Source organism: Gossypium hirsutum, chromosome D11 (genome assembly GCF_007990345.1).
Source record: "Gossypium hirsutum isolate 1008001.06 chromosome D11, Gossypium_hirsutum_v2.1, whole genome shotgun sequence".
NCBI classification, from domain to species: domain Eukaryota; kingdom Viridiplantae; phylum Streptophyta; class Magnoliopsida; order Malvales; family Malvaceae; genus Gossypium; species Gossypium hirsutum.
The window spans coordinates 29,167,635-29,194,852 of NC_053447.1; the positions used below are offsets into that span (position 1 = coordinate 29,167,635).

The 27,218-nt window shown below is 32.5% G+C and overlaps 1 protein-coding gene and 1 long non-coding RNA gene across 4 annotated transcripts; one reads left to right on the plus strand and one right to left on the minus strand.

The window, feature by feature from the left end:
• Positions 1 to 3,826: 3,826 nt before the first annotated feature.
• Positions 3,827 to 8,604, plus strand: LOC107954879 (AP2-like ethylene-responsive transcription factor ANT). The gene is made up of 9 exons (XM_016890563.2): positions 3,827 to 4,878; positions 4,997 to 5,672; positions 5,859 to 5,941; positions 6,068 to 6,076; positions 6,173 to 6,261; positions 6,383 to 6,456; positions 6,555 to 6,605; positions 6,713 to 6,789; positions 7,044 to 8,604. The coding sequence occupies exons 1-9, from the start codon at positions 4,554 to 4,556 to the stop codon at positions 7,700 to 7,702; spliced, it is 2,043 nt and encodes a 680-aa protein (XP_016746052.1). The 5' UTR covers positions 3,827 to 4,553; the 3' UTR covers positions 7,703 to 8,604.
• Positions 8,605 to 13,799: 5,195 nt separating this feature from the next.
• LOC107954878 (uncharacterized) lies at positions 13,800 to 20,991 on the minus strand. 3 transcript variants are annotated; one of them, XR_001699730.2, is made up of 8 exons: positions 20,825 to 20,991; positions 20,553 to 20,698; positions 19,611 to 19,670; positions 18,208 to 18,536; positions 16,435 to 17,609; positions 16,201 to 16,340; positions 14,300 to 14,566; positions 13,800 to 14,205 (listed from the first exon to the last, which is right to left on the minus strand). It is a non-coding gene; the product is annotated as an uncharacterized lncRNA (long non-coding RNA). The 3 variants fall into 3 exon arrangements; XR_001699732.2 differs by having other exon boundaries at positions 20,635 to 20,698; positions 20,825 to 20,990; XR_001699731.2 differs by lacking the exon at positions 20,553 to 20,698 and having other exon boundaries at positions 20,825 to 20,989.
• Between the last annotated feature and the right edge of the window lie 6,227 nt (positions 20,992 to 27,218).

Consider the following 27,218-nt stretch of genomic DNA (forward strand, 5'->3'; position numbering starts at 1 on the left):
AATGGCCAAAGAAGTCTTTAAACTTAAAAAAAGATATTTACACCCAAAATTAGCTCATAAAATATTCTCCCACTGTTAGGGTTAACTCAGATCTGAGACAATCGGATATACAAAGTGTTAATCCCACAAAAAGCATGTTCTTTTAAGGGCCCCATCATCTCAGGAATCTCCCCTTTTGCCTTTCATCACACCATTAAATTAAACCAAATATTAGCATTTTCTTCTTCTTCTTTTTCTTTCATGTTCAAATCAATCACGACTTATTTCCTTAAAGTGGCTATTTATATTTGTAAAAATACTTACTTCATTATTAACTGGAAATTGTGATTAAAATGATACTTGTAACTATGATCACAGCTTTAATTACGAAGAAAAAAAAAAGGGTGTGAAAATAATAAAAAGAATATCGAGATTGTTTATATAGTTCGACCTTAGTCTAAATTTGCTAGACCGTACTCAAAGTAATGATCCATTATCTTTCTCATAGTACAACCAATGATTAAGTCCTAACACTGGTCTAACACTCACCAATTTAGCAACTTCATTGTTATACAAAGACCATATCACTCTCCCACTAAACTTTCCCCTTGGAAGCTCAAGAGGCTCTCCTTATTGCTTATAGAAATTGCTATACTATACGTCGATAATGGCAATAGGAATGATCGCAAAGCAATAAGAAAGAAAATTAGAACATACAAATTTGATGTGGAAAGCCCTTATCGAGAAAAATCACGAGTAGAGGAAGAGAAATTTACTAATGTTGAAAAAACAACAATATGAGAAGTTTTTGACTAAACGTTTTAACGGTTAAACAATCTTGTTATAATCAATATCTAATAGAAGAAGTATAGTTCTATACAAATTCAACTTGTACAACATGGCCCTCGATCCTTCGTCCCCACAAATCCCCCTATTTTGCCTCTTTATTTTATTTCTTTAATAAGTTACAAGATTCGGATTACACAACTCTAACAAAAATAATGTACACATACACATTCCTAACTTGAACAGATTTGTGCTCTATCAAATTCTCAAAAGTCTCAGTTTCTTTTTAACGTAGACAAAACTTAGGTTTATATACTACGTAAGTTTAAACTAAACTTTTGTTTACATAATAATTACAATCTAATCACTACTCTATAAAATAAGGCTAAAAATCAGTACAAGATACTACTTCCATAAGAGTTTCAATTTAATCCAATGCCTTCAAAGATAAAAAGTGATTTTACGTGTTTCACAAATAACCTATTTACTGCAAGGATGTGTTCAGCTTCAACTCAAGTGATATTCATGTTATGAGCTTTACTCATCTAAATATCTTCGAAATAAATAGTTCAATAATATCGTTTCAACCAAAAATATCTTGCCTCCAAATGTGTCAACAATATTTATGTATGTTATTTTTTTTTGAATTAATTCTCTAAAAATTATAGATAAATAAATAAAATGAAAGAACAAGTATTGAATAATTTAAAATTTAAGATAATATTATTAAGAGGAGTTGGTCACAAATGTCAAGAAATTAATGTTGATAGACAATAAAGATATATTAATGATAAAAAAAAAAGAAAATTGAAAGGACTGGTCTTGCTATACTTTCACAATAGAGCTTCCCTCCATGTTTTATCACAGTGACCCACTCACTTTTTGTCATGTAAGAGAGGTGTTGAGTGTTGACTACATCCAACGACTTAAATAAATAAATAAATAAAAAGGATCTTCTACTGTATCTGCTGCCACGTCAATAATTCTGAAAGTTTTTATTCTGTTAGCCCGACATGGACTTTCGACATTGATTAGTCACTACAACTTATTTCTTTTTATTTATACAAATGATTTTAATAAATTTAAAATTTATTTTTAATTAATTATTCTATTAATCATTCAATTATTATTATTTACTTTAATAATCTAATTATGAAAAATTATAAAACGATCCTTCAACTATTTTTTTCTTATCATCAACTATTAAATTACAAAGGAAAAATATAATTTGACAGTTTTTAAAATTAGCACAATAGCAACTTTGACTCTCAAACAGTTATGCTTTGTGTAAATTTAGTTTTTGTTCCGATCATATTTGCTTTTTCTGACACAATGCCTAGAAACACCCATAGCCCCTCCCCAACCCTTAAATAGGAAGATAATGTGCTTTAGCACACTTGAACCCACATCCCCCTGCATTGACAGCAATGCTCATGCCAATCGAGCTACATTGAGAGTTAATTTTAAAAGAATAAGAAAAGATGAAAATTGTTATCTTAGATTTTTTGTATTTCCATTTTTTTTTCATATTTTCAATCAAATTTTGTTGATAATTCTTTTTTAGCTTTTTAGGTGAAAAAGGTCAAAAAAGAAGAAAGAAAGCAGAACTACAAAATAGATCAAATTATACAATGTGTAAATATTAAGGGTTAAATTTTTTTAGTATCAAGACTAAATTGACACAATGTATAAATGTTGAGTGTTAAAATTGTTATTATGCTAATTTCAAAACTGCTACGTTATCTTTTTATTAGTCATCAAACGACTAGTAATAAGAAAAGATAAAATCGAATAATTAAGTGATTATTTTATAATTTTTCATAGTTATTACTACTAGTGTAGTTTAGCATTTGAAGCATTTTCTTTTTATGTAATTTCAGTTTTTTTCTCTTCTCTTGATTATCATGATGACGATGATGATGGTTGTTTAAACTTAAGGATTGTACACCCAAAAGGTACATGCATTAATTCGTTGAGTTAAAGTTTTGATATGGTGGCACATAAGGTTGATATTTAAGACTACCCAAAAGAGAAAAGAACAGAAAAAGCAGGCCAAGACAAGGTGGGGTTGATTTTCTAACCCTTCTTTAAGGCTTGTCATTTTGTATTATGCTTGATTTGATTTCTTTTAGCAAGTGTTTTCTCTTTTTCAATTTTAAAGCAACCCATTTTTGAAATTTATAATATATTTGTTAAAGTTTAACTGAGTTTTTACTGAAATATTTAAAGTTCATTATAATACAGATCATTATTGATTTTAAATAAATAAATATATAAATATAAATAATACAACGTACTTTGTATATTATAAAAATCCGTTTTTTTTAACATTAAAAAAATAAATCACTTTTTTTTTAATCTCAAAGTCTATCACAACCTCAATAGTCGATGAGTATTTGGCAGATCCGCTGGTAATATTAAAGCAACATGAAATCGATGTGTTAAAATTCTTACAAATTATTTTAAATACAACCAAAAATAAAAAAGCAAAGGATTTATGGGACATTGGTTATTTCACTTCAACTCTATGATTTATGTATGGCAACTCATTTAATAAGCTATTTTTCTGGTAGACATGCTTCTTACATCTCTTGTAAAGTGATCTAAAAGGCTAGTCCTTTAGGAGACACCATATTACTTTCCCATTATGAAGGTTTTAAATAAAAAATACTACATTGTACTTAGAGCTTAAATTTATGTCATGTCACCGATAAGGTTAAATTGGAATTTTAATATTTGTAAAAAAGAGTTTCTGTCCTAAAATTATGGTCATTTTTGTATTAAAAAGACGAGAGATGCTCACTTATTTAGTTTTTCAAGTTAAGTGGTACATGAAATCAGTGTATTTAATGTGTCGATGGATACATCCTTTTCGCTTTTAAAAATATTGGAATAATAAAAAATAAATAATTTTGATCATAAATCCTATAAGGAAGCTTGAAAGACCAAAAACATACATACCCTAAACCATCTTTGCTTAAAGGGGGAAATAACATTTAATGTTATGCAAGTGGAAGATTCTAACCTTTTAAGACTAATGCTTAATCGCGGCAAGTATTTAAGTAGATATTAAAACGATATGAAAGAAAAGAGAAGGTGTTGATATTTTGAATGGAGAACAGGAAACTGTGGTATATCCACATGGAAAAATAAGGATCCATTGGCTCGTGAGTAGCGCTACTATTGCTACAATAAGCATCTTGTCTTTGGTGCAGCAGCTTCTGGTTGGGGCTAGTCTTTTCCCAATCTTTCTAAATGAATCTTTGAATTTTCAATGTGTGTTGGGGAGGGGTCTTTAAAAAGAAAAAGGGTAAGTGGAAGCAAGAAGGAGCGTAGGGTAAAGCAAAAGAAGAGGTCTTTCTCATACACAGATCCCTATGGAATGCAGGAAGGATGCCCAGCATAGCTTGCTGGAACTCATTCTTTTTGTTTAGTTTAAAGGAACTTACTAGCTTTGTTTCTCTTTAGAAATCCTTTTTCAGTGAGAAAGAGAGAAAGAGAGAGTCATGCATAGAAATAGAATTGATTCAGTTGCAGGAGCTTTGGATTTGTTTTAGATAAGTTGCTAGATTTGATCCATCACTTCTGCAGCTAAAAGCCAAAAATCCCTGTTGTTTGTGTGTGTCTGTTTTTTCTTCTTCCTTTTTTCTTTTGCAAAAATGGAGTGAAGCATTGAGATGTTTGGTTTATGATTAGTTCATTTGTTTCCCAATGATTGAGTTGCCCTGCGCCAAGATAAACTTGCCTAGAATCTTTACTAGGTTTGAAAGAAGCATCATAGTTAAAAGATGAAGTCTATGAGCAATGATGATAACAACAACAACAACAATAAAAGTAGTAACTGGTTAGGTTTTTCACTATCTTCTCACATGAAAATGGAGGTTAGCAATCAAGGCCCTAATAGTAATCACAAAACACAGTCAGCTGCTTCTGGTGTTACAACAGCAGTTCCATCAAGCTTTTTCCCATCTCCACCATCTCATCTTAATTATGGACTTTATTATGGAGTTGAAGGAGAAAATGGGGGCTTGTATTCTCACTTTCCTGTGATGCCACTAAAGTCTGATGGGTCTCTTTGTTTAATGGAAGCTCTTGGCAGGTCCCAGTCACAAGGTTAGGCTCAAACTTCTACTTGTATATTCTTTTCTTTTGGAGTTTGTTTTATGCTTTGGGGGAAATAGTAGTTTATATTTTTTTCTGGACTTTTCTGTCTTTGACTTTTGGTGTGAAGCAATGGTTCCTACTTCAACTCCTAAACTGGAGGATTTCTTTGGGGGTGCAACCATGGGGACCCATCACTATGAAAGCAGTGACAGAGAAACTATGGCTCTTAGCTTAGACAGCATGTATTACCATCAAAATCCCAATCAAGATCACAACTCTCAGAACTGCCTAGACCACCTGCAACACTCCTCGAGGCAGCAGCACCACCAACACCAACTTCAGGTCCAACAATACCAATACTACTCAGGATACAGAAACCAAGAAATGTTGCTAGCAGAAGAAGCTGATCAAGAAACCCATGTTACTGATTGCAATCTTCAGCTCCCAACAATGGCAGATGATGGAAGCGCTGCTATGAAGCACTGGGCTTCAAGAAACTACTCCACTGAGCATTCTGCGATGAATCAGAAGATGATAGGGTGCATGGGTGATAATGGAGCTGACTCTGGCTCTATTGGTGCCATGGCATATGGAGATTTACAGTCTTTGAGCTTGTCCATGAGCCCTGGCTCACAATCAAGCAGTGTTGCTGGTTCACAGCAAATCTCACCTTCTGCAACTGACTATGCAGCAATGGAAACCAAGAAAAGAGGGCCTGAGAAAGTAGATCAGAAGCAAATTGCCCACAGGAAATCCATCGATACTTTCGGGCAAAGAACCTCTCAATATAGGGGCGTTACAAGGTTAAAAGTTTTTTCCTGCATCTTTAATATCTTCTTATTCGACATTCTTCTGTCTTCTATGCTTTCCTACAAAACCCTTTTTCTTTCTTTAAATATTAAAGTTTCTATTTGGCTCTTTCTTGTAATCTATTCCTTTAATCCTGTTTTTATTAGTTCTTTAAAGCATTTCCCTTTTATGTTACTTAGACATAGATGGACGGGAAGATATGAAGCTCATCTATGGGACAATAGTTGCAAGAAGGAAGGGCAAAGCAGGAAAGGAAGACAAGGTTAGTCTGGAACAATAATATACCCTCTAATTTTGGTATTCTTTGTTCTTGACCGGACTCATTTTTGTTCTCTCTTTTTCATGCATGACTTGGGGATTCCGATTCTAATCAAATGATTATTTTCAGTTTATTTGGGTAAGCCCTTCTGGCATTATTAATCATTAATTATTATCTTATATTTATTCTTGTAATGTGTTGAATAACAAATCATTTCCAAAATCTTTGTTTTAGGGGGTTATGATATGGAAGAGAAAGCTGCAAGAGCTTATGATTTAGCTGCACTCAAGTATTGGGGACCCTCCACTCACATCAACTTCCCAGTAATTAGCTAATTTTCTAGTTACTTTTTTTTCTTCTTCTTCTTTTTCAAATCGTAGGGTTTCCAGGGAATGTGAACTCTTTTTTGGTACTGAAATGTAATTATGATACTTTGTTTGGTAGTTGGAAAATTACCAAAAAGAACTTGAGGAAATGAAGAACATGACTAGACAGGAGTATGTTGCTCATTTGAGAAGGTAGTCGATCTTTGTCCCCTTCTTCTTTCACTGCAGTGCATGGATCACCATGATCTATGATATTTTTTTTAATGATTATAAAATTATACAATATGCAGGAAAAGCAGTGGATTCTCAAGGGGAGCTTCAATGTACAGAGGAGTGACAAGGTCTTCTTATGTACTTCAGTTATAGAAGCTGTTGAGCTTCAGCTCCACATCATTTCAGCTCCTTTTATCTTATTACTTTTTTTTTTCTGTTCTGAAATTTTAAGCAGACATCATCAGCATGGAAGATGGCAAGCTCGGATAGGCAGAGTTGCTGGGAACAAGGACCTTTATCTTGGAACATTTAGTGAGTTTATTTCGGCTATTTTCATTTAATCATATCATTGAATTTTAGAGTGTGTTTTTATTGACTTTAGAAACGCCTATTCGCTGGCTCTTTCGGCTCTTTTCCTAAAACAAAAAGCAAAAGCAAAGTGAAAAGAATAAGGCTGTTTTGTCCACAATCATGCACGAGAAGAAAGCTGATTATAATTCTAGATTGTCTTCTTTTGTACTATACGTAACAAGGTTAATTCAAGCTTTTTTTTCCCTCCATTTCAGGCACTCAGGAAGAAGCAGCTGAGGCTTATGACATAGCGGCTATCAAATTCCGTGGTGCGAATGCCGTGACAAATTTCGACATAACGAGGTACGATGTGGAACGAATCATGGCAAGCAGCACCCTCCTTGCAGGAGACCTGGCACGGCGAAACAAAGACATAGGACCTGCAAATGAGGCTATCAACCACAATCTTTTAGCTCATAACAGCTACGGTGAAACCAACATTTCACCAAAGAACAATGGGTCTCAACCAGACTGGAAAATCGTCCTTCACCAGTCCCCTGAACAGCAGATGGAGATGAAACAGGCAAATATGATTGAGAACTATAAGAGACAGGATTTCTCATTGGCCCCAGACAATCTGGTTGGGATGGACACAATCAACTCAGGCCAGAGGGAAGTGGATGATTCGAACAAAATGGGGACTCACTTTTCCAATGCTTCTTCACTGTTGACTAGTTTGAGCAGCTCAAAACAAGGTAGCAGCGGCAGCCTAGATAGAAATAGCCTACCATTGCCGTTTGCCATGCCTGCTCCACCGACCAAGTTGTTCACTAGTTCAACAAACTCTCTGAATTCTTGGATTCCTTCAGCTCAGCTAAGGCCTGCACTCACTGTACCAACTGTGCCAGTATTTACTGCCTGGACAGATGCTTAGATTAGACGTTTTGGTATAGTAGCCTTTTTTTTTTTTGCATGAAAAAAAAATCAGGAAAAAAAGGCTGTTTGTTCTTTTGTGAGTTTTTTTCCCTTGGTGAAAGCAATTAAGAACTTAATGGAGGTTTATGTGATAACTGCTGTGAAAAAAGAACAAAGTTTTAAACTTAAATCATATCCTCTTTAACCTTTCTTAGGATCTTGAAATGAAAATTGATTGAGGGAAATACTTTAAAGACAATATGATTGAAGTCTATGAGATGATTTTTGCAATATTGGGGGGTGAACTGATGACCCTATAGTCATAATTAGATTCACCTTTTACTGGTTTTCTTTAAGTACAAAAACAGCTCAGTATTTGTCCCAATAATGCAAAGCTGGTCTTCAGCTTTGGGGCCTTTGACCATAATATCTCTCATCTCAAAACACCCATAAGTTCTCCATATCCATAACACCATCATTGCCAGTACCCTTTTTTTTTTTTAAATCTCAGCTTTCTGCAAAGGCAAAAGAAGAAAAAGAAGGGTCCAAGGGAAATGGATTCCCCGCCCTTGTATGATTCAAGGGCACATAATTATTTCAAATTTTATCTGTTATTTTGTTGGAAAGTGAATGAACTAACCTTTTTTAATGGTCTTCCTTTAGAATCCCACTAACTGTAAGGCCTAATGATGCAGGGGAAGAAGGGAGAGAGTTTTTTAAAAGACATTCCATGTCCAGTTGTGGGTTTCCCGTGACCAGTCTAAGGTTAGGTTGAATCAATCATGGTTTTTTTTTTTTTTGGTTTGCAACTCGTGGGATATGATTTCTTCCCTTCATGCACATGTGCATATCAAAGCACTTCCATGCAAAGACAATAATGATATATTTCTAATAAAAAAACAATAGAAGGTTTCAATTTCATACCACCAGAGTTAATGGTTCAGCTCAAAGTTATCAAAGTGCAGTAGCTTAAGAAGTTTGCATTTGTTAAAATCTACTGACAAGTAGTAGCAGCATTAAACGAAACAGTGGCTAAAACCCGGAAAGGACAGTGACCATTAATTTTTGGTGCTGACCAACAGTGCAAAAAAGCATTGAAGATGATTGAACAGTGCTTTTGTGCTAACAATGAGCCTCGTAATTCAATTTCATGAATGATTGCAAGAGCTTACATTCTGGGTTTTCTCTGTGTTTAGGATAATAAAATGCTTTTTACACAATCATAAGAGCCAGAGATGTGTGTTAACTAAGCAACTTGGCGCCTTCAAACATGGAGCTTAAGAGACTAAGAATAGTATAACTTTTTTTCTTTTTTACAACTCAGCAGGAGTAAATCAGAAACATGAATATGTATGACCAATAAAACAAACATTGGGGTTCAAATAGCATAAATAACTTGATTGACATCGGAAATCCATTGTTTTCATTGATAAACTGCATACGACAGGCATATCTTTTGATAATGAAAAGCTTGATTGGAGAAGATTGATTTTGATTCTAAGTAGCATTGTCGGAAGTATAGGATTACAGTGAAAATACACACCCTCCCTTGGTGTGGATAACAGTGTTTTCCCTGTTTTGGATTTTAAGGCTTTAATTAATGAAAATAATAAAACATAGATTGGATGTGAGTGGCCTATCTCTCAGCCTCTTCCATGAAAGAGAGCACATGGATATCTCTTTTTTCCCACAATTATATTTTATATTATTTTAATTTCTTAACTCTAAATTCGGAGAAAATAGTCAGAATTATACAATCTGTGTAAAATGTTTCATCTTTCATTCTTAAAAGGATTTATAATGGTAAAATAAAATACTTTTTGTAAAGAAAAATCAACTTTATAAGATGTCAAACCATTAATGAATAACTTGTTCATCTTTCTTACAAAAGAAATTTCCACCGAATATTCAAAGCTGGAAACAAACAAATTTATTGACAAAAATTTTATTTTTATTTTTTTGGTTTGGACAATAAAATCCTTTTGGGATAAGTGGTGGTAGCAAAATTGCAGAAGAATAATGACACATCACTTTATTCATCATCAAATGTAGGGGTGGGTGGACTTGAAATTTTTGCTTTCAACCTCAAATTCGTGTGGAAATTATGCTGCATATAGACAAAAAATCTTTTGACTAAACTTCTCCCTTGTTTCTTTACAAAATACAAATTCAATTATCTAAACTTTAATTCATTTAAATTGTATAATCATCCTGCACTATATAGAAGAATACGAGTTTGAGTGTACTTTAGAACATATGATTTTTTTTTTGCAAATTTTATCTGCTTTTATGTAAGGGTAATATAATTTTTGACCTTTGAAGTCTACTTTAGTACTTGTACTTATTTTTGTTCACTTTGGTACCTAAACTCGACAACTAGATCCTTTTTGATCCCTTAACTTAGTTTCTGTTAAGATTTCATAATATGACTAATGTTCTTGGAATAGGACTGGATTCATCGATCAGGCTGGTTAGACTGAGAACCAATTGGTATCCTGGTTTGAAGGAAAGGATTGAATCAGAAGCTACTCAAAACCAGTAAAAATCGAAAACCAAGACAAAAACCAATAGTTGAATAAGTTGTACCTATTAAATATTACGTAATCATTCTTGGTCTAACAATTGAACTAATCAAACCGATTGAATCGAAAACCAGTGATCTGATTGGTTCAACCACTAGCCCGATTATTAGAACACTTTATTTGACACTCTAAGATTGTACCACATTACCACCTAAAAATTTATACATTTTTTTAATTTTCAATTGATGATGTGGCACAATCTCAAAGTGTTATGTCATCAAACTTTTATATTTTTTTAGTTTTAGGACCAAAATGAATCTAGTTACCAAGTTCAAGTACTAAAGTAGATAAAGAAAGTATAAGTACCAAAATAGACCTAATTACCAAATTTAAGGACCAAAAATTATATTATCCCTTTTACATATAATCATTTCTTTGTTTATATATATTTTTGGTTTCTCAAAAAGATATTTTAACTGGAGCGAGCTCAGTGACTCCAGTTGATTAATTTTTCGCGTTTTGTAGGTCCATCAAAAGGGTAAATAGTGATAAAAAGTTTTAAAACTACTCAATACCTAAAACAGGGATTGAATTCTCGACCATTAATTAAAGTAGAAAAAATCTTTATCATTTTATATATAACCTCGTGATTTGTTTATAAAACTCTAGAAATGTTACCATTGTTTAACAATCTCAATTTTTTTTAAGAAAAAAAATAAAATTAGAATTTACATACGACCATAATTAATTTTCATAACATAAAAAATATTTTATTCATTAAAAAACTAATTCATAAGCTTGTTTTTTTTAAACCAATATAAAGTTGAAGGCAACATTTTTCAAAATATATGATATTTATATTTTTCTATTGAGAGTTATTTCAAAATATATAACATTATATATTTTAATTTGTAATTGTTATATTTTAATATTTAAAATATAATTTATATATTCAAATTAAATTTTATAAATAAATTATATTAATTACTTAAAAATAATATTTCATATATCAAAATAATAATAAGTTACAATAAAATATTTTTTAGTATTTTATTAAAATATTTTAATATTAATAAATTTAAATCTATTACCATATTTAAGTTTTTTTTATTGAATTAGTGTCACCCTCAACATAGTCACTAACTTTCAAGAATTTACCAAAAGTCCCTCATTTTCAATAAGTAATAGATATTATCTTGAGATAATTTTTTTTTTCATATAAAATCTAGAGAAGTACTTCTGCATAATGAAATCGAACCCAAAAAATTGTGATTTGTAGTTTTTTTAAGATTAAAACATTTGACTTTTTTTTATCATTTATATATTACTATATTTAAGTGTTTTATTGAGATGGTGTCACTCTCAACGAGGTCACCAACTCAGTAATGAATTTACCAAAAGTCCCCCATCTCTAATAAGTAATAGATATTATCTTGAGAGTAATTTTATCTTTTCATATAAAATCTAGAAAAGAAAATACTTCTGGGATTTGAATCCAAAACGTTATGATTTTTATTTTTTATTTTTTTTAATTTGCTACATACATTTATTTTCACTCTCATTGTGGATATGATAAAATTTAGTATCATTTAAATGTATATATTTTACTTTACAACATCAAGTTTAAAATAAACATTTTATTTTCTCTAAAGCAATAATATTAAATATTTAAGTTTTAAATCAAAATTTTCGAAAGCAATTTTCTACCCAGTTTTTAAGTTAACTAGCCCTAAATCCATCAATTACAAAGAAAAACCACACGCACACAAATTCAAAACTTACGATGGAAAATGAATTGGGAATGTCATGTTGTCCAACAATTGTGGAATTCTGTTTATTCTCACTATTAGAGTAGGCCTCCTCAACCAAGGAATTGAGAGGAATGGCTTTAAGATAATGTTACCTCAAAACAGTAAGCCCACCATCCACTGATGCTCTGGTTCATTGTTTTTGTTTTCTCCCTATGGGAAATCTGGTTGTGTCATAATGCATTAGTTTTTTTTTTCAAAACCTAGACCTTTACAGGGGTTTGTGCAATGAGTAATCCTTGGTGCGGGAGAATTTTCTACTCTCTCCCCCCTTTCAAAGAAGCTTAGGCTATCAGGTTTTGTTCCAATGCCATGGAAACCCCTTCTATCGGGGTGTTTCAAATTAAATCCGGATGAACCATCTTTGGGGAACTTGAGGAAAGCAAGTGCAGGAACATTTACTCATGATCATCAAGTCTATTAGGTGATTGGTTCTTTCTGTCATATCCCTAATGTGACTAGTGTAGAACCAGAACTTTGGGCACTACGAGATGGACTAATATTAGCTAAAGACCATAACATTGAAAATCTTGAGATTGAAGTTGACACTGCATCTATGTTACATTTCATGAAGGCCCCTTCACACTCTAACTTATTATTATCTCATTTAATTGTTAAATGTAGGATGCTCCTCCATTCAATGAGTTCTAGCTCTACGATGCACATTTTTCAGGGAAGGGAACAAATGTGCGGATGCGTTGACCCGTTTGAGAAATAGTTATCAATATTAAGGGCACGTTTAGTTCGCTGTAATGAAATAGAGGCGTAATAGGTAATTCAATTGTTTGGTTGAATAGAATGGAATAGAGGCGTAATGACATTCTTGTGTTCGGTTGAATGGAATAGAGGTGTAATAGCATGAGGAAAAAAACTAAAATGACTAGAATACCCATAGCAGAAATTTTTTTAGGTGGATGATTATTGTTATTGTTATTAAATTTTAATAAGATTATTAATATAAATAATAAATAATTTAATCATATTTAATAAAAATTATTATTAAATATAATTTAATAAAAATATATAATTTAATAAAATTCTTAATATTAAATATATGAATTTACTAAAATCATAATATATAATACTATAAAATATAATTTAAAATAATTATTATTAAATATAATTTAATAAAAATATATAATTTAATCTAAAGTTTGAATGTGTATTTACCTAGCAAAAATCAACGAACTCTCGTGTAACTATAACCTAATAATATATTATGTATAATTAATATTTCGTGACTAATTAATAGCATAGAGAAATATAGTAATGAAGAATTTATAGTATACGATTAAAATGCTAATAATTTATAGTGTACAATTAAAATATTATAAATAAAATAATAGTAAATGATATATAAGATAAATTAACATATAAATAATTCATATATTTAGAAGGAATAAAGATAAATTTAGTGTTTATATTTTTGTAAATTCATATGTATTTATATATCTTTATTATTTTGTATTTTTTCTGTTTTTTCTTGAGATTTTCTGTTTATTTTGTATTTTATTTTTGGGAATTTTATATATTTTTCTGATTTTTAATAATTTTTAGACTTTGAAAAAGTTTACTGTATTTTTTATTTTTCACCACTTTCTGAATAGAAGAAACCACATGGAACAACTAAACAAATTCTTTAAAAAGAATTTATTCCCTTTTTTTTATGTATATTTGTTCTTGGTGGCTAAATTCTATTCCAACTGTTCATATGTTTTTTCATGCCTCACTCAGTTCCTTTGTACAACAGCAATACATAGAACAGATGCATTTAGAAGCAAATTTATACTAAAAGTAGAATTTGGATGCTATAGAATAGATGCCAAAAGTTTTACAATTGTAGGTTTTTCACTTCACTTGAATCTGAAAACACAAGCAATTAGGATTTTGAACTTTGCAGAAAAGCTCACCGATCTCACAAATAATTTACAAAGTAATGGAACTGGCATAAAAAAACACACACACACATACACATCTTGACAAGAAACCAAAACATTTTTGAGATATTTACAAAGGGCTAAAAAGAAAAAATTGTAGTAGTAATTCATTGGTTACATGTTGTCGTCCATATTTGTGGTCCGGAATGACCAACAAATCGAGCAAATCCTGAACCAAAAACCTTTCTCCTACTTTGGTGGTGTTGCCTTGGTATCCCTCTTGGCAACGAGATCAGCCATGAACTCAACAACAGCCTAATGTAGAAAGAAGTTGAATAAGTTAGTAGCTCATAAGAAATCAAACAGGAAAGGTCCCAGCAAGTTAAATTTGTAGCCAGATTAGCATTACCTGAGCACCCAATTTGATTACTTCTCTTGGTGGAAATTCTAAGGGAGTCTCATCAGCTCGGAAAACTCTCAATTTCGACAATAATCTGAAACAATCGGGTAAAACTCTGATCTAGTTGTCACTTATGTCCAACTCTTCAAGCATCTCAAGGTTTCCAATTGATCTTGGTAAGGCTCTTAAATCTGCAAAGTTCTTCCCGACATTCAATTGATCTCAAGGTTTCCCCACATCTCAAGGTTCAAGACTCCCTTTTACTTCACAATGTACCTATTAAAAATTATTGTAACCTACTTAAGTTCCATGTAGCAAGGGAAAAGCACAAGAATAAACTAGAATTAAAGCTGGATGACAGAACATTTGCTTTTGATAGAAATATTGACAACACCAAAACAGAACACATTCAAATTTATGGATTTTCTTATCCCAAAAGTTGTAGTTTCAGATTAATATATCAAACCTAGCAGTACATCTCTCAAATCATATATTAATATTCAATATAAGAACTAAATTCACAACTTACACAGAACTAATAACAAAATTTTAACCTACAAACAATGATTTCATGCTCAATTCATGGCTCTAAAATATGAACAATTCTTAAACGAATACAACTGTAAAACAAATGGCCTTGGTTACAACATTTTGGTCTTCCCCGAACATTTAAAGAACCCTATCTATATATGGTTTTCTAACACAGCTAAACTCCAAAACTTATATACTAAATAAAGACAGGATGCTATCACATAACATGATTACATAATTATGATAAAAAGAAAAAGTCAGCCCACAAGTTGATCATTGCTCTCCCTTCCAAATATTCACTACCCTCTGTCCCTCTTCTTCATTTTATAATACTACATTTTTTTCTTTTTTTATTATTAGCTACTACTCATTCCCCTTCCAAAATTTCAATTTCATCCTTTATAATTTTTTTGTAGGTTTTAATTAATTGTTTTAAAAATTAATCAGAATTTTCAAAAAAAAATTGTAGGGTTAAATAAAAGCGTTGCAACACTTGTATATATTTCCAAAGGCGTTCTAATTCTGCATAGCTTCATACATACTTTTTTCCTTTCTCCACCCTTTTAGCAATTACAAAGAAGTACAAGTCTTTCAAAAGAATAAAATACAAAGTTAGAACTTACATATTAATAACTCCAAACAACATTTAAATTATCATTCTCCACAACAAGAATGCCATAATAAGGCTTCAATATACCTTTTACATCTTTTTTGAAATTTGGTTTCTATTGAATTTCAAATCCTCTCTTTTAGCTTTATGTCTAAATTTTATCCTAGATTCATCAAATTAAGAAATTAGATTTAAGATCCACAGACTCTAAAATGGTATACAGTAAAACCAATATTTTCAAGTTCATTGGAATTGATTCTGTTCAAACACATAACATGCTTAAGACTAACTGCAGGCAAATTAATATCCAATACCTTCATGCCTACATACATACATGCATACATAAAAGTAGTGAATGGCTAAAATTCCATATCCATTAATAACCTATTTCCCTGCAATCACTGATCATCTGCCTGGCCAATAGAACTTCAAAAACATTGACAATATATAGATATATTGATAAAACGACAAATAAGCTTATAATATACATTATAGGTATAAAATATCACAAAATAATACATGAGAAAAAAAAGTGAAGTCTCTAACCTAAGAAGCTTTGACCAAAACTTGAAATGGGAGGAAAAGAAAGGATTGGTACAATGTTGAAACAAAGATCAAATGCTTGAATCCTCAAATTTATAGGAATGGGCTTATGAGATTTAGAGAAAACATGTTATAAAATGCTCTACATTTTACTTTTCTAAAATCGTTTTGAAATTATTTTTTATTCTATTAAGGAAAAATTAATATAAATGAAATGAAAAATTACCAGATTACTGTATTCTCTTCTTTCTTTCTTTATTTCTCCTTGTACAGTTGTTTGTCTCACATGGGTTGCTGTTTTTTTTCTCTTTTCTGGGTTGTTTTTTTTCTCTTTTATGGGTTGCTGTTTCTGGTGAAGTGTTTATACTGAAGAGATGTTTTTGTGTTGCTGTGGGTTAGGATTTGAAAGATGATAAAAATAAATTAACAAACAAACTAAACCCTAAACATAAAAACTTACACGGCGATGCGGCAGAGGACTGTCGATGGCAATGTAGAAGAGGACTATCGATGGCAATGCGATAGAGGACTTTCGATGGCAATGCAACAGAGGACTTTCGATGACGATGCGGCAGAGGACTGTCGATGGTGATGCAACAGAGGACTGTCGATGGCAATGCAGCAGACGTTCAGGGAAATCTAAGGGATTTGGGGATTTTGATTTGGGGAAAAAAACTATGGGATTTGGGGAAATTTTTAGGGGGAAAAATAAGGGGTTTCGGGAAACTGATTTGGGGATAAAAAATAAGGGGAGTAGGTGGAGGTGATTTCTCCGATTAGCTTCTGTTGATGTTGGGAGCGAAAGGGTAGAGGTCGATTTTTCGGGTTGGGAAGGTAAAACAGGAAGAGGGTGGAGGTCGATTAGCTAATCGTTACTTTTGGCAGGGAATACAAATCGGCCCTTAAGCAGAGAATTTTGGGAATACGTCGGTAATGTAATAGGCCAGTAATACCCTATTACACCGAACCAAACACACGATTGGGTGGGGCCCACGTAATAGGGCTGTAATGGCTATGCCATTACACCCAGCCAAACATGGTGTAAGTTTCTCATAGTGTAACCTCATTTAATGAGTTATTATGTATGTGTTCTAATCTACCTAGTTGCATTTGTCATTTATTGTTAGAAGACTCAAGGGCATCTTATGTATTGGACTTTAATCTAAGGATAAAGTACACCAACAGTCATTCAACTAGATCTCAATGACAAAATAGTAACTTAGCTTTCGATTCAATCACTAAAATTTCGAAAAATAACAAATCAATCATCACTAACCATTTTTTGTCACAAACATAACAAATATGTCATTTTCCGTTACAGACATAATAGAGCTGCCATTTTACATCCTTCTCTGTCCCTCCCTTCTCATCTCACTCCCCTTTACCACTGTTCTCCCATCCCTTTCCTTCTTCCCACCATCCCTCCCCCTTACTTCGATTCTCTCCTTCTCCCCACCGTCCCTCCCCTTACTCTGATTCTCACTCTCTTCTCCACCATCCCTCACCTTACTCATCTTCTCTCCCTCTCTCCCACCGTCCCTTTCTCTCTACTAACCCTCTCTAAAATCAATAATCGTTTATAGTCCCTTCCCCTCTACTTTGTAATCGTTTACAGTCTCTTCTCCATGCTCAATCCTAGAAAATAAAATTGTTTAGCAATAAATGAAGCCTTGAATCCCATTACATTCACAAAAAAATCCATCAATGTTTTAATTCTACCCTCAAAAGCTACCATTATCGAGGGATGATTCTTAAAAGCATCTAAAAACTCTTCCTCAGACCAACCACATTTCTTATAAACATCAAACTTTTTCTCCCAAGTGAATTTGCTCATTAAACCCAAAACAATAACAGCTAAAATAAAAGTAAACCTTTCAGGATTGAACCCCATTTTCTTTACTTTCTCTACAATCCCTTTGAATTGAATTGGAGAATAAAAGAATATCTTAGAAACTCGACGAAATCATTTAACTATGTTAAGCTCAAGCACTCCATTTTTTCTCAAAACATAAAAGGGTTAACTTTACCATAATTCTCAAAATCTGAAGAAAGCTATGGTTTTTCAAATTTTCATGTGAAAGAAAGGCCTTTTTTCTTTAGTTTTTAAAATGGGTTTTTGTTTACTTGCGTGGCTGTGGAGGTCACTTCTATCATTTTTTTTCTTCCAAATTTGTTAAAGCTATCATTTTGATAAGAAAAAGAAGAATATGATGAGAGAAAGAGAGAAACTTACTGGTAGTGGTGCGAGAAGAAGAATGGAGCAAAGGCAACTGTGGCTACCACAATCTAGGCTTTGCTTGTTGAAACTACTCCACTACTCATTCTTCAAAAATAGGTCTTTGATGGGATTTTGCTTGGAGGTTCAAGTTGAGATTTTTGGTTGGGAAGAAAAGGACCCATGTTTTTGGGAGATAAAATCAAGAGTTAGTAGAGGGAAAAGGACAATGAGGAAGAGGGAGAGAATCAGAGTAGGGGGAGGGATGATGAGAGGAGAGGGGGAGAGAAGGATGTAAAATGGCAACTTCGGTATGTCAGTAACAGAAAATGACAGCTCCGTTAAGTCTGTAACAGAAAATAGTTAGTGAAGATTGATTAGTTATTTTTCGAAAGTTTAGTAACTATGTTAAAAGTTGAGTGACTGTTGATATACTTTACCCTTAATCTAATAGTTGAAATGGTTACTTTTCTTGGTAAAAAGAAAGAATTGGGCCAAAAAAGTAAGTAAAAAGCTTTGGGCCATAACTTATTTACGGCGATACAATAAAGTAAATGAATGCATGGTTATTTGGTGTTCGTTAATATAAAAATTTAACACTTTTAAAAATTGCAATTATCTTTAGTAAATTATACGTATGGGATGGTTTCTTCTGGGGTTTTTTTTTTCTAAATCTCAAAGTTATATATTAATTTTGATTTAAAGTTAAATTTTATATATAAATTTTGATTTTGTATAAATTTATATATAAAATTTTGATTTAATGTAATTCTCATAAATTATTAACACAATTATTGATATATTATTTTATGTTTATATATTGCATACACAAATAATTATATTTAATCAATATAAAATAAATTAGTGTATTTATTTCTTTAAATATATACGATTGAATCAAAATTAAAGTTTCATGTATACATTTGAGCCACAATCAAACTTTCATGTATGATTGCATCAAATCAAAGTTGTAACACCCAAGTCCCAGACTAGACGTTAAGGTCAAATTATGAGGGATACTTCGTACGTGAAAACAATAATGCTTATCTTTGGTGAAAAGCTTATTCCAACTTAAGGAAAAACAAAATTGATTAACACATTGAAAACATTTCTATTCTAAAAAACCCGTAAGTATTATGATGAAAACCCCGTTTTATTAGCTTTATTAAAATAAATCCATTTTACTTAAATTGTTTGTGTGATAACATGTCGCAACGACTTAGTTAAAAACTTTGCATCAAAAAAACAATATAGCAATTCGATCTTATACAACCTTAGTTTATTTTTGGTCATGTTGTCTTGATTAAAATACCGCTTAAAATTAAAAAATTTTCAAAACAAATACCAAAATAAATTTTAAAGTCCCAAATAGAATTAAATGTCCAAAAGCCCGAAAAGCCCATAAAAAGTCCAAAACATACTTAAACACAATGTGCAAACCAAGCTCCAAGTCGTCGTCCAAAACTAAGCTTGAGGATCACCTGAAACAGAACAAGACAAATGAGTGAACTAGAAGCCTAATATGTGACTTATCCCACAAACATAATTTACTTATGGGATTTGCATATACGAATAATCAGATCGAAATTTTGTATTATATAACATATCAGAGAATATAATATAACATATTGGAGCATATCATATAACATATTGGAGTATATCATATAACATATCAGAACATATCTTACTCCCATCCGCTACACACCATCTCCGTCCAACCAATCACACCAATTAAGACAATAAGAGTCAATCCATCCAATCACACCGATATGTGGTGATATGCCATTCATAATTATGTAGCTGAGCTGCCAGACTGAAATTTACAGTCTAGTTGCCATAATTGCAGTAATAACAACCAGATTACACTTCATTTATCATATCATAACCCACCCCCAATGCAACTGCATAACATAATAGCATACATACATATATCATATATTGCATTACATGCATACCTACACATATATTTTACGTAACATAACTCAGCACAAGATTTTTACAAAACAAAACTTACTTATCATGCATCCCTAGCTCACCCATGTGTATACACTAAAACTTATGCTTTTCTGGGCCTATATTATGCTCACGAACCCAATGTATTGAGTCTCTTAATTGAGCCTTAAAATTGGTCATATAATCACACACAGCCGTGTGCTTCACATGGCCTACTACATGGTCGTGTGGCACACACGGTCTGTCACACGGCCGTGTGATGCTGAGTAGCTTTGAAAGTAGCCCTTGTTTTTTAAATTTTTTTTGAGTTTTAGTCGAAGTTTCAGATTTGTTTCACACACAGGGTTGCTTATTTGATTGACCACTCAACTAAGAACTCACAATACATATATTCAACCATCAAATCATACCAACTAATCATAAAAAAGCCCATTCAACATATCATCTTTTTATCAAAATTTTAGCCCTCAAAGCGAGATTCGAGTACTTCACTCGAAAAACAGTGTCCAAAATGAGAATCACTCCGCTGGTGGAACTTGATTTTCACATCTTTTGCCTAACCACAACACAAGAACATTTAATACCTTTGAGAATGAAGATTTAACATTAACGCAACCCTATATTGTTCCAAAGAACGAACTAAGAATAGAGCTTCAGAAAAAGTAATTAAAGGGAAACTTACACTGCGAACAACTTGCAATCCAATAGCAACAATATGCACGAAGTAAAAGGCAATACTCAAGAGTTATCAAAAAGAAGAAAAATAATTCAAGGAAGAAGAGAGAAAAGAAAAGAAAATCAGCCGGATAGGATAAAGAAAGAAAAACAACGTGCAAAAGGGGTGGGGTTGGACGGTTGCAAGTGGAGAAAAATTAGGGATTTTGATCATTTTTCAAAATAAAATAACATATTCTAATAATAACCCCACCCGTCAGATTTTGTAGAATTTGAATTGAACTCTACAACCAACAATAACAAGGAGCAAAAATATTCCATATTTGCACAACACAAGACTTAGAGGTAAGTTAAAACCATTAAACCAACAGGCTCATTCTTACCATAATCTTGTAAAAACAAAAGATATGCCCTAAGGCTCAAGTTGAGCATACTTCAAAAATAAATAAGAAAATCTCACAACATCGGGATCAAACTCAAGAACTAAGCAAACATCCAAGGCACTTAACCAACACACCAAATCAAATTATTTAAAAAATTTGCACAATTTATCTAAGAAATCTGGGGCGTTACAAAAGTTCATGTATCAAATTGCACATTGAATCAAAGTTAATGTATAATTTTGAGATTTGTGTTTTTTGTTTTGAAAGTAAGATGGTTGGTCTTAGCTTTACAAATTACAACCAAATTATTGAATAATGTTTCAAAATATAGGTTCGATTGTTAACATTTTTATTTTTTTTTTAAATTTGTTGGTGTGATATTTTGAAATAAAAAAAGTATTCGTTCGGTAGAAATATAACTAAAAAGATGATGTAATGAATTTTAATTTAGTAAAATGATTTTAACAATGTTAATAGTTGAAATTAAATTTTAAAATCTAAAAGTAGAAGAACTAAATTCCTAAAAACGAAAGTAAAAGGACAAAATTTCAAAATTACCAAAAGTAAAGGTACTTATGGCATATTTTAACGTAAATTTAGAAATGAATCAAGAATGGGGTAGACGAGAACGTAAGGCAAAGTGTTCATCCATGAACAAATTAAACTCTTTTGGTGTGAAAGCAAGCAAAGAAATAGACAAATCTATTTTAGTTAGGAACGAATTTTAGGAAACCCAACCCAGCCATGCATGTATAGTTGCAATCAAATTGATTGGGCCTCTCCTTTGATTTCCACTAAATGTAATTTTAGACCATTGGGGTCCCTACAAGTAGCTAACTTATTTCACCTCCAACCTAACTCTTCTTTTTTAATAATGGAAGTATATAAATACCTAACCTTTTCTTTCTTCTTCTCCTCCTGTTTTCAAACATCAATCTTTAATAATTGTAATAGGGAATAAGATTACTAGGGATTCAACCTTTTGCAATTAAAATTGATATAACCACTCACGTTGTTTATAAACATATATTTACTTTTGAGCTTACCTTAACGAGGTCCATTAGCTTATGTCTAACATGATTGCACAAAATATGGCCGGAAGTTGTGTATTATTTGTATATTTACATTAAATAAATTATGTTGAAACATCAACATTTCTCGAGTTCCTTGGAGCCCCAAGCATTGGACTAGAACCTGAAATAACCTTTGATTCCACAAACAGTTTCCTCATTAGGCTTTACAACAGAGAAATCATCTAAAGACACATGAATATCCCTTTTTTTTTCTAAAGTATCTATAGGAGTGAGCTTAACAATTAATCTTTCACATCTCATAATCCCGTTAAGGGTAGGGATGGATCTAGGGGCACGAGGGCGGTCGCCCCCTTAGAATTTTCAGGTTTCTGAATTTTATATATAAATTATCATTTATTCTAGATTTAGTGTTCACATTGTATAAAATTCACCCCTTGACCAAATTGTATCTCATATAATTCGCCCCCTTAAGTCTTAAAGTTATACTTTATATTAACACTGTATTTTTTCAGCCATGAAAATTATAAAGGCAAGCTTCACCATAGAATGGAGGATGATTTTCTTTCAACTTACTTGGTGGCAAACATCGAAAAAGAGATAACTCGAGAATTTTCTATAGTTTCTATCATTGATGAGTTTGATCTTATGAAAAAACGGATGGTGCAATTTAGGATGCCTAGTATTAAGAAATAGAACTAAGGCCAAATTTTTTTGATTTAATTTTTGGAATTATAATGATATTTATGAAATTTTTAGTATAGTATTAATTATTCTTTTTGCATATTAGAAAGAAATATTTAATTTTATATAGTGTGATTTTTTCTTTTAAATTTTTACAGTTAAATCGTTCATACTTTTTAAAAAATATTAAATTGATTTATTTAATAAAAAAAATATCCGAGAATAATTGTCTCTTTTTATGTTAAAGAAAAGGTCGTTCGAATTTAAAAGTTCTGATTCTTTAGAGTAAAATCCTGAATTCGTGTGTGATTAATGGGCAGATGTTAGACCATTGAATAATCACCCTAAACCTATAGACTAGAGTTTAAAGAGTGTCACATTTTGTCTGCTTGTGCCCAAGCAAATCGCAAATGTCAAGATATGCTCTTTCTTAATGAGACCCCCTTTCACACCACGGAAAGAAATAAAACGTGATAGCGATTTGGAGACAGAAAGTTCAACTCTGATCCGCACAACTCTAACTCTTCAAGGTTTAAATCAAGCTTAATACAAAAAACCAATAGGTTCAGTCGTGCTTAAAACCATCAACTATACAGGTAAGCCATCAACTGTTGTTGAACGAATAGTCAGAGGGGGCATCGTAAAGTTGAAACAAATGTGCATGTTTGTTGAAACACTAGGGAGCACCCTCAAGCATCCGATTCATATCTCTTATTTATCCCAATTTGATAAGAGTGATGTTATCATCTGAATTTGAAAGTTGTTGAATATCTTCCACATCAAGGTCTGTCAACAGGAAACTTGTCCAACCTTGAACCAAATCATCCACCACAGAAAACACCTCAAACAGCAAAAAGAATAAACACAAAATATTATCAAGTGAAAAACTAGGAACCAAAGCAAGACTTAACCATGGGAAAACGCTTGCACTAAAGGCAACACACAACTAAGCTCCTATTGCTTCCTTGAAGAAAATCAAGGAGACAAAAATAATTAAATTGCAGTAATTTAGGTATTTTAAGTTAATAATTAATAATTTACTTTTATAATTTTTAAATTGTCATTGAATTATATCTTGTAATTTAATTAAATTAATCATCTAATTCTTATTGAGATATTTTGCTTATTTCTAATAATTTATGTTCTACTGCCGAAAAGAAAATAAAAGAAGATTAAAACTGTCGACTAGAGAATAAATGGAAAACAAAAGAATAAAAGTAAATTTTAAAATTATCATTTTTATAATTTTATAAATTCTCAACGTTGAATTCCATATCAAACATGCAATTTAAATCATTTTTAATTCTAATTAAAGTTGGTTTTCACTAAAACAAATTAAATTGTTTTTTATTTTGTATATATTGTTCAAATAAATTCACTTTTTTTTGTGAATTACAATAACAGGGCAAAGCCCGAACAACAATTGCGACTAGTGCTACTCGAATCCAAGCTACACCTGGGACGGTGAACACCCTTGACCAATAGACCATTACATGGGTTCAAACAAGTTCACTTTGATCCAATGGGTCAAATTATTTTGATTCTTACATTTTTCACGCATAAATATAAATAATAACATTCAAATTTAAAAAAGTCATTTTAGTTTAATTAAAAAATTGTCTGCTCTTGGTAACATGTTCTTTGTCTGCTCTTGGTAGCACGGTGTTTTTTTCTTTTTTTTGTCTTTTTGCATTTTTTGTTGTTCTGGTTCTTTTAGGGTGCGCTTTTTCGTCTTTGGTACAATCTCTGTTCTTCAGTGCTGCATGAGTATGGAAAAAGGAAATGGCAGATCTACATTTAGAGGATGAGGAAGATGAGATTATGGATTTACTGGTTAATCTGGAGACAAATAATAATGGAATTGTGATGGAGTTCCGCTGGAATCTAGATTTGAAGGCTCAATCAAGAAGAGCTGTGGTTGCTAGCAGTGTTTGGCTTCGTGAGGAAGGGGGTGAAGAATTTATGGCAACTAATCTGTCAAATTAAAATGAATGGAGTAAACTACAGGATAATGAGATGAGAAATTCATGGAGAAATTTAAATCCAATTTTGGGATTTAATTTGGAGGGCTTTCCTAATATCGGTAAGTCAACTATGGCTGAACAGTCAAGTGGGCTGGGTCACACTATGATGGAACATGATTTTGAGGATTCACCAATTGGCTGTGTTGATGGAAAGAAAAGGTCTAGAATTGTTCAATTTGACTCTAATGTTTTTGAATTTAGTGATTCATTAGGGGCTCCAGATCAGCAGATCAATATTTATCAAAATCAGATATCGGCGGCTACCAGAAGGCAAGCTGATTGGATGCAATGAAGATATTGTGTTGGAATGTCTGCGGATTGGGGAGTACGCAGGCTATTCGTAGGCTTCGGCACATGCTGAAGTGTCATATCCCCAATTTACCTTCTTAATGGAGACTAAATGGAATAGGAGTCACATGGAAAGAGTAAGGAGACGATGTGGTTTTAATAACGGGATAGATTTTCACGTTGATGGATCTTGAGGGGGTCTTAGCTTAGCATGGAATGGGAATGATTTAGTCAAGCTTCACAGCATTCAAAAAACCATATTGATGTGCAAGTTTAAATGAATAGAGGAGATATTAAATGGAGATTTATTGGTTTTTATGGTGCCCCAGATTTGCGACATAAGGAGGAATGTTGCGATTTACTCAAAAGTCTTGGAAGGGATCAAAGTCTCCCTTGGTTAGTGTGTGAGGATTTCAATGAAATACTGTACTCTTTTGAGAAAGTTGGTGGTTTGCCATGAGATGAACGTAAAACTGAGTGTTTTGGGAAGATTTTTGAAGAATGTTGTCTAGTTGATGTGGGTTATTCTAGACCTCCTTACACTTGGGAAAAAAGGAATCTTCGAGAGACAAGCATTCGTGAGAGGTTGGACAGGGGAGTGGCTAATGCTACATGGTTGAGTTTATTCTCAGAGTTTTCCTTATGCCATCTCCCACACTCCATTTCAGACCATTGTCCTTTCCTAATTAAAACTGATCAGGATGAGTCATGGTGGTTAATGGAAGAATCTTGTGCAAGGGAAGTAAAATATAGTTGGGTTAACACCCCATACCCGGCCTAGACGTTATGGCTAAATATGACGATGTCACAGGGTAGTGCTTTTCGAAAAATACGTCGTCGCTAAATTCCCTTTTCTATTTAACCATTTTTTTCATTACCTTATGTTAATTTCAAATCGTGTCGTTCGTTTCCAAAACATTATTCATTTACAAATTGTTATTCAATTTCAAAACATTTTTTATTGCGAAAGCTTTTAAATAGTTTGCATATTCGTGGTATTTTTTGATAAAACATTAGTTTCATTTGAAAACCCGAGTTTTACCTAATACTAGCAAATTTAAATCATAAAATCGTATAAAAACCAAATTTAAACCAAAATCCGTAAAGGCCATAATTACAACAAAATACTCTCAAATAAAAGGAAAATCATAAACAGGTAATAAACAGTGTAAATGAAGTCATGTGGCCACCACTGAGTCCTCCGCCGCATCGATCCGCCTATATCTGGGGATTACCTGTATAGATTAAACAGAAAGGGTGAGTTTACGTAAACTCAGTGTGTAATCCCCATACAAATGTACAGATAGTAAATAGATAATCACAGTCTGGGCTTAAGCCCTTTTCAGTATCAGTATCAATCCAGTTTGGGCCTTAGCCCATCTCAGTACAAAAACAGTCATGCAGTAGGGCTTTAGCCCATCACAGTATCAGTAGCAGTAACAGATATGCAGTCACAAAAATCCTACCCATCCAGCCTCTACACACCATCTCCGTCCAACCCTACACTCCATGTGGGGATATAATCAACCCACACATCCCTACACTCCAAGTAGTACCGAATGCGGTGCTAGACAGTAGCTTCCAGTTGAGCTGTTAGTAAATTAGGCTCATGGCAATATACAGATATGACATGCTATAACATAATACCATGCATGTAAACGGGGCATACAATATAAAATCAGTGGGACATCATTAAGCTTAATCATATCAGTCATACAGTTATTTCAGTCAATTAGGAGTCTAGGTAAGCTTACCGACCCTACAGTAGGTTCACAGTCGACTTGGGCAACCCATGCAACCTTATCAGTCAAACAGTGAAAATGGGCCTACAAGCCATGATGTTTGCCCGTGTGGGGCCAAACACCGGTGTGGCCCACATGACTCAAATTGGCATTGGCCTCGTGATCCATTTTAATGTAACCCGTGCTAGTTAATTATTTATATGTGTTTCCACTATTTACTTATATGATCCTTCAAAGTTGTCTACTTGA

Excerpts from the sequence above, each read along its gene's own strand:
- LOC107954879 (XM_016890563.2), top strand. The coding sequence starts at position 4,554 with ATGAAGTCTATGAGCAATGATGATAACAACAACAACAACAATAAAAGT. Across the intron at positions 6,262-6,382 it reads CCACTCACATCAACTTCCCA|TTGGAAAATTACCAAAAAGA; the intron begins GTAATTAGCTAA and ends TTTGTTTGGTAG. Across the intron at positions 6,606-6,712 it reads ATGTACAGAGGAGTGACAAG|ACATCATCAGCATGGAAGAT; the intron begins GTCTTCTTATGT and ends AATTTTAAGCAG.